The sequence below is a fragment of the Topomyia yanbarensis genome, chromosome 1, assembly GCF_030247195.1.
Source record: "Topomyia yanbarensis strain Yona2022 chromosome 1, ASM3024719v1, whole genome shotgun sequence".
NCBI lineage: Eukaryota > Metazoa > Arthropoda > Insecta > Diptera > Culicidae > Topomyia > Topomyia yanbarensis.
In genome coordinates this window covers 76,901,060-76,909,226 of record NC_080670.1, presented here as the reverse complement: position 1 = coordinate 76,909,226, position 8,167 = coordinate 76,901,060, and the positions used below count along the sequence as shown (strand labels likewise).

At 47.2% G+C, this 8,167-nt stretch overlaps 1 protein-coding gene across 1 annotated transcript; it reads right to left on the bottom strand.

Annotated features, from left to right (window-relative positions):
- Window positions 1-966: 966 nt before the first annotated feature.
- LOC131696275 (uncharacterized) lies at window positions 967-2,769 on the bottom strand. The gene is made up of 2 exons (XM_058984825.1): window positions 2,519-2,769; window positions 967-2,434 (listed from the first exon to the last, which is right to left on the bottom strand). The coding sequence occupies exons 1-2, from the start codon at window positions 2,767-2,769 to the stop codon at window positions 967-969; spliced, it is 1,719 nt and encodes a 572-aa protein (XP_058840808.1).
- Between the last annotated feature and the right edge of the window lie 5,398 nt (window positions 2,770-8,167).

Below are 8,167 nucleotides of genomic sequence, written 5' to 3'. Positions count from 1 at the left end.
GTCAGTTCACCAAATTTGTTCGTCGGATCCATAAATTCCGGCAATCTCCTTTGGCTTGACCCTCCCGGATCACCGCTACTAGCGGCCGCCATCTTGGATTACACCACCAGACGTTGGAAACTGCTATGTGGCACGGTTCCTCCGATACCAACCCCAAATGGACAAAAAAGGTGAAGAAAAGGAAAGATCTTACCTTATTTGCCCCTTCAACGTCGACTTTTTCGAACTGTTCCAACACTTTTGGGTCACACTGTAGGCAGGCAGAATCGCAGCTACCTTTTTTTCGCTTCTACTTTGCCTTCAATGAATTAAACGTGCAAAAAAATCACTTTTCAATTTTTTCTTTTTTTCGCTGTTTCGACACTTTTGGTACGCACTGTGGCGTCCAATTCGCACTGTACCACACTGTACCACTCTTTTTGGTAGATCAAGCAAGAAAAAAAAATATTTTTCTTTTTTTTTAAACTTTTCGTCAGTTTTCCAAACTCGAAAAAAAACTTGCTTCCAGCCCACCGTCACCATCACACACGCAGCCGGCACAGCCAGTGAATGAAACTACCCGGGCGACCGCACTGGTAGCCACAGCGATGGCTGGTTGTTTTGATTTTATTGCTGCGTGGGTAAACTAAAATCCACTTATTTCATCCGTTTCTTCACCGATTTTCGTGAAACTTTCACTGTCAGTCACTGAAAAACCACTTCACTCGCGTTTTCGCTCAAAAATAAACCGCGAATATCGCGAAAAACACCGAAAAAACACAGTGTGAAATTTTCGAAAGCGCGTTGTATGTACCGTACGGAACGGTGTTTCCAACTCAGATGGACCCTCCCGGTTGTTGTTGTTGTTGTTGTTTATTAACGACACTTTACACCAAGGAAGGGTGCATTCGTGTCGGAAGAAAATATTTTACCTGTTAATTTTACAATGCAGTTATCAGTTATGCAGTTACAAATCAAAATATACATTTATAGCAATTTAAATAGGTTAGTTTCCTTAAGGAATTTTACTATACTCTCCTCATTTTTCCTGTCGTTGCGCAGAGCCACTCGCAGACTAGTCGACTTGATGTCGTGCTTCCTTCTAACGTCGTCGTACTTTCTGCAGTGGAGGATCACATGGCGGACATCTACAACGATCCCACAGCAGTCGCACACTGGTGGTGAAGTTTTCTTTAGCAGAAAGTCGTGTGTTAGCCGAGTATGCCCTATTCGAAGCCGGGTAAGAACTCGCTGTTCGGCCGAATTCTCGCGGTCAGTCCACTTCACTGTGTCGAATTTAACTTCACGAAGTTTTACTTCAGTGAACGCTGACCACCGACGGTACCATTGGTTTCGGATAGCTGTTTTTATATGCTTGACGGCGTCTGCCCCCGGAACAGATATAACTAACGGAGCAATGTTCCTCGCTTCTCCAGCGAGTCTGTCTGCCTCCTCGTTGCCACGGATGCCAGCGTGACCTGGAATCCAGCAAAGCTTGATTGAACGATTTCGTAGCAGGTTTTCAATTTCCTGGATCCACGGGTGCTGGGATGTGCCGGCTTCGATTGCCGATAAACAGCTGGCCGAATCGGACATTATTACTAAGTCGCTGACCGTGTTAAATGTTGTTAGCGCTGTTTTTATTGCGAATGCCTCTGCCGAGAAGACACTGCATTGCTGTGGAAGACCAAGTGACTGTTGGAAGTGTTCTCCAAAAACTCCGGCGCCTACTGCGGTATCGTCTTTCGAGCCATCTGTGTAGACGATTGTTGAACGGCTGAGATGATTTGTCAGGAGCTCTTGAACAACTGGACGAACAATACCAGAGGGGTCTCCAGCTTTTACGCGCTTCTTGATTTCCCAAAGGATCTGGGGTGTGCGGTCGTACCACTTTCGATCAGATAGTCGCGTTCGGGTGTAGATGTTTGGGAGAGGAGTTCCGACTATTTCTGTCAAACGTTCGGAAGCTCGGCAAACCAGGGGAAGGTCAGCATTCTCCCTGCTGTTTCCCAATATTCTGATGGCTAATTGGGCTACAGTTTGGAGAATGAGAAGATCTAACGGTAGAGTACCTGCTTCAGCCATAATGGCTATGATCGGACTGGTGACGTATGCTTCAGATGCATATCTGATCATCTTGTTGTATGCGGGTGCCAGGGTTTTGATGACAGCATCTCCACCCCTACTAACGATTCCTATACCGTACAAAAGTCGCGAAGTAATAATTGCGGATCCAATTCGCAGTAAAGATAAGCGTTGACCACGGGGAAGTTTGGCACCGATCATCTTCAGGATGCGCAGCCTAGATTCGCATGCCTTCTTCGTCAATTTGCAGTGCGCTGCGAAGTTGAGTGATCGATCGAGGGTAACGCCGAGAATTTTCAGGCGTGTTTCTGTCGGTATAGCAACTCGATCTAACGTGATTGCTTGACTGGGTGCACGACGGGCATTAGGGCTACAATAGAAGATGCTGGATTTTGTTGCAGATATCGTAAATCCAACACTTCTTGCCCATTCATGGACGGCTTTTACTGCTGACTGAAGCTTTCGATAAAGCGGCTGGTCTTTCTTCCCCCAAACTACGAGTAGGATATCGTCGGCGTACAACAAGATCTTCACAGTGTTCGGAACCACGCGAAAGATGGGTTGAATGGCCACGAGAAACAGCGTAACCGAGAGCACTGAGCCTTGTGGCACACCGTTTTCCAGCGGATGCGCTGGCGATAAGTAACCCTCTACATTAACCTGGAACGATCTTTCTGTCAGGAAGCTGTTCAACACGTTGATCATTCTACCGCGTATGTGCCATTTCTTTAGTGTTCGTAGTATGCCATTCCTCCACGTGGTATCGTAAGCCTTGGACAAGTCAAGCGACGCTATCAGACAGTGCTCGTCACGGTCGGGTAATGACCTCTCCAACTCCGCAAAATATGTGTCAGTGCCCCGACCGGACCTGAAGGCATGTTGTCGTTTGTCGAGATGCCCGTTCGCCTCTAGTTCGGTGGTCAGCCGTCGGTTGACTATTCGCTCGAAAACCTTCGCCATACAGCTCGTTAGGGTTATTGGACGGAATGCAGCTGGACCCGCGTCATTCGAGTTTGACTTTGGAATTGGTACGATGATTCCAGTTCGCCAACAGGGTGGAAACACGCCACTACGCCATATTCTATTGAATAGTTCCTACATGGCAGTTTTCACCGACAATGGCAGTCGCTGAAGCATTGGATAACCGATGCAGTCCGGGCCTGAAGAGCCACTTCGTCCTCTATCGAGTGCCCAAAGCAGCTCGTTCAGAGTGAAGTCTGTGTTGTAAGTATCGTCGGTATCTGGCGAGAAATTCACGCGGTTTCGTTCGGCCTTTTCCTTCTCTCTTTGGAACAATGGCGAGTAGCTGGAGGTGGCGGATCGTTCGCTGTAATGTTGTGCCAGTTCTTCAGCTACTTCTTCAGCCTTATCCGTGTAGCCGCTAGATCGCTTGATGACAGTTGGTCGATGCTGACGTTTCCCTCTCAACCTGTTCACTGTCTGCCACATCTCCGTCGCAGTGGAACTCGGAGATATCTTCGTGACGAATTCCTCCCACGATCGCTGTTTGGCATCATGGATCGACTTTCGTGCAGCTGCACGCGCCTCTTGGAAGTGTTTTAGTGCATCTGCTTTCCGTGGGTCTTCTGCTTGAATACGCCTTAGTGCTCTCAGTGTTTTTCTTCTCGTTTTGATGGCCGCTTTAACCTCCGGACACCACCACGGAACCGCTTTTGGACCGACTCTACCGGTTGTGCGGGGTATCGCAGTGTTTGCTGCTTTAATCAAACGGTCAACGAAACAGTCAATTGATATTTCGGCACCCGGTCGAATAGCGCTGGCGGTTAGATGTTCGAAAGTTGTCCAATCCGCTTGGTCGTAGATCCATTTCTGTCTTTTCGTTGGAGTATGTGACAGTCCGGGAGTGGAAACGAGAATTGGAAAATGGTCACTATTATGGGTGTCCGGGAGAGTTCGCCAAATAAATTTCGAGGCTACAGTTTCAGAACAGATAGAGAGGTCAATAGCTGAAGTGACACCGGTAGCTGGATCAATCCGGGTATGTGATCCGTCGTTGAGAATGACTAGTCTTTCCGACAATGTTTTCTCGGCGATAAAGTAGCCTAGTGCAGTAGATTTATTGGAACCCCAGCAGATATGGTGCGCGTTGAAGTCGCCCAGTACAAGTACCGGACGTGGGAGCTACTCAAAGAATTCTCCCAGCTGCTCTTGACATTGTTGAGTACTGGGAGGGACGTAGATCGACACCACCGTCATGTGATGTGGCAGTTGTATCCGAACAGCGATTGCTTGAATATTTCCACCGACCTCAAGTCTCTCGAAGGGTACACCATTCCGAATGGCGAGCCCTACCCCTTGTTGCCAGTATCGGCGACCCCCAGTCTCAAGTAGTAGAGTGTAGTTGTTACCGACGAAATCTGCTGAGATCACTCGGTTGTCCAGCTTTGTTTCTTGTAACGCTATCAAGCTCGGTTCGTATTGGGCGATCAGCTGCTTAAGGTCACTGATATTGCAGCGCAGACCCCGAATGTTCCACTGCAGCGCGAAACTTTTGCTGTTGCGAGTGGTGATTGTCGCTGACGACGACGATGTTGATGGCGAACGTCTACGAGATCGTATTGGCTCGCCGACAGGGTTCCTCGACGTGGTTGGGAGATCGGTGTTCTGGAACTGCTGTTGTGATGTGCCTTCACCGGCGGAAAGCCAGGAGGAGAATTGCGAGGACTGTATATCCGGGAGGTAGGGACAGTCCTCTTCCCCCAGGTCGATCCCTTCATGATGAAGTGGGGAAGCTACTTTCTTCTCTTCTTCCCCAAACCGGTTACTCATTCGATTCGTGCTGTTCACATCTGTAACAGGATAAAACGCAACAGAATCCGTTCGTAAGCGAGGTGGAATAGGACTGACCTGTGGGACGTCTAGCCCCACAGTGCCAGCCGCTGTCGAAACTACTACACGATTACTTCCAGAATTGCCGACAGCGACCGGCACTGGGGAAAGACTTTGTGTAGTTTTCGATGTTTGCTTCGACGCTACTGTTGTGTTGGCAGCTGTTCCATCCCGAAACGAATATCTCGATGGACCTTCTCCGGGCGACAGCGAGTGGTGATGTGGAAGGAGCGTGTCGTCGATGTTGTCAGTCAAACCTGGAAGAACATCAGAACAAGCAGTACCTGCAAGGGGATTGACAATTTCGGAACTGACCTGAGGAAGGTCCAGCCCCACAGTGCCAACCGCTGTCGTACAAACTACACTATTATGCTCACGAACACCGACTGCGGTCGGCACTGGGGATAGACTTTGTGTAGTTCTGCTGATCTCCTTCTGTTCGTCGATCGTGGGTTTTTGGTCTGCTGGTTTACAAGCTGTAGTGGTGAAATCGGTGTTCCTATCGGCCACAGAGGTGAATTCACTATCAACGGGTTGGGGTATGACGGCCCGGATAGTTCCTTCATCCTGCTGTGCTTGCGTTGGAAGGAGTACTACACTTTCCTCTCTTCCAAACCGATCTATCTCGTGGTCAGTATTCGTGCGTGGGTTGTCGTTGGTATCCAAACGTTGATGAAAATGAGAATCATCGAAGAGGCTGGCTAGGAGGCGTCTCGGTAATCTCAATTTCATCGTCTGAATATTCCATAGTTTCGTTGGTGGTAGTGGCAGCGGTTTTTTTGGTGGTGGGCTTAGGTTATCCGGTGAGGTTGTCGTTGGTTTGCTGAACGGGGTTTGTTGTTTCTGTGGTCTTCCTCGTTTTGAGTCCGTATTTATCGCTGGTGAGTTGTTCCTGGATCGTGTTATTGGCCCGGCAGTCTGATTCGTTGGTTTTTGTTCTTTACTGTGCTGTGGTTTTTCTTGGCTGGCGGAATGTTGTTTGATGTACGCCATCATTTGCTCAATTTTCTCGTCCTTGCGTTTGTTCTCTGCCAGAAGCTTAACGATCTGCTCATCCTTCTTCTTCATTGTCTGCTCCAGTTCTTTCAATTTATTCAGGATCTCATTTGATTGCGCTGCAGCCTGGGCGTAACTTCCTAGATTTTGCTGTTCAACTCGTTTGCGCGCTTCCGGGAATGTCAAATTGTCGCGGATTTTTATTTTTATAACCTCTACTTCCTTTTTGTAATTTGGACATTGGCGGCTTGTTGGTTGGTGATCTCCTTTACAATTTAGACAAAACTGGGGTGCTCGACTTTTTTATTTCGCTTTGATGTTCTCCAGAGCAGTTAGGACAACGTTGCGGGCCAGGACAGCGAACACGCGTATGGCCGCATTTAAAGCAACCATAGCAGAGCATCGGGTCTGGGAAGTACGGGCGAGTTGGGACGCGAAGCAAACCGATCTTCATGTATTCCGGGTATGTGGTCTTGCAGAAAGTCAAGATGAGTGCTGGCGTATTCACTCTGTTTTCGGCTTCTTTACGTGTAATTCGCTGCACACGAATCACTCCCTGGCTTAGAATTTCTTGTAAGACTTCCTTTTCTTCCAAGTGAATCAGATCGTAGCAGGAAATTACGCATCTGCTTACGTTCAGATTCGGATGGGATTCAACCACAACATCAGTACCGTCCATGAGCTTGGTCATTTTCATAAGTTTGGCAACTTGGGCTGGGTTCCGAACTCGAAGGGTATACCGTGTCCCCTGAGCTTCGGTATTCGCACCTTCAATTGGACCTCCAGCGGCAACCTCAACCGATTTCCCAATGATAAACGGGTTTCTTGGCAATGGTACACCGTTGTTACGTATTGGTTTCGTAACGTTCTTATTGTGGTGGTGGGGCCACACTGTACTCACCAGCTATTAGGGTCGTTTCACTACTGTCTCCTGGAGAAATTCACACTGGGCGGACTTTTCTTCCCACACTATGGTCACTGAGCGAATCGTAATTAATTTTCGGCGGAAACAAGTACCAAAAAGGATTACACTATAAACAAAATGGACGACACAACTTGTATATATAGACCATACACTATTAATTTATTGCTAATTATTCTTTTGAAAAAGGAACAGAAAATATTTTTTTGAATTTTTACTTGCGCATTTATTCAGCGAAAAACCTTCTTCTGTCGATACCGTTGCGGCCGTGATGACGTTGGTCGACTTGCAGCAAACTGGATGCGGGGCGGGCTCCGATGGTGGTGTAGAAACAAACGCCGTTTGCGTCGAGGGACGGCAACGGGGGACTCCTGAAGAAGCAGCAACTCGGCCTATTTGTATCGGAGGCCTGCGTTTCACTTTTGGACCCGGAGAGTGGTACTGCGCGCACTTTTCACACACGAGTGTCTCACTATCAATCGAGCGGGATTTTTAACGTTTTCGGTCGAGTGGACCCTACCCTACCGGTACTTGGGTAAAGGCGTCCACAATGGCGTTTTTGGCTTACCAATCACTGACCGTTTTCTGCACTCGCGTCGGACGTCGTTAATACACAAAAAAACCGGTAGCCACACTTATCCCGCTCGAGCAACCGAACAGAACCAAGCGATCGTGTGGATGTTCTGAACGGTCAACAAGATCCTACGGATCGACACATAAACTTTTCAACTACGGAAACGCGCGGTCACATTGGGTGTATGACTCGCTGCTGCTGGTCGTCACTTCTCCGGGTCAATTTTCTATTAGAGACCGCATTCTGTTTTGGCGGTGGATTTTATCATTGCCCTGTCCACTTTCCAACACATACCCTCCGCGCCTCGCACCCTGCCACCCCGCATTTGATGACGATGATGATGCGGTGACAGAACGATGACGGTTGACATTTACAAAATTTTTATCGTTTTGGTTGGTGTCACAAAATATGCTACAATGTATTGACATGCTAAACGTGCGATACTTGTTTCCTTGATTTTTTTTATAATGAACAATTATAACGAATATAATAACAAAATGAATAATAAATAAACAAGCAAAATGAATAACAAATATAAATAGATAAATAAATAAATAAATAAACAAATAAATAAATAAATAAATAAGCACATAAATATATAAATAAATAAATAAGTAAATAAATCTCTGAACAAATAAATAACGAAACCTACATTTGACACCAACCTGGGCTATTAAGCAGAACTTAAACGCGACTCAAACATGCAAGCACGGAGTAGTAACGGTTTGACGTTTAAATTCTACTTAGACATTTACGAACAA

Bases quoted from the DNA above. Each gene is read 5' to 3' on its own strand.
- LOC131696275 (XM_058984825.1), bottom strand. From the start codon at position 2,769: ATGATCAACGTGTTGAACAGCTTCCTGACAGAAAGATCGTTCCAGGTT. The intron at 2,435-2,518 runs GTCAGCAGTAAA...CTTCTATTGTAG, and splicing joins CCGCTTTATCGAAAGCTTCA to CCCTAATGCCCGTCGTGCAC.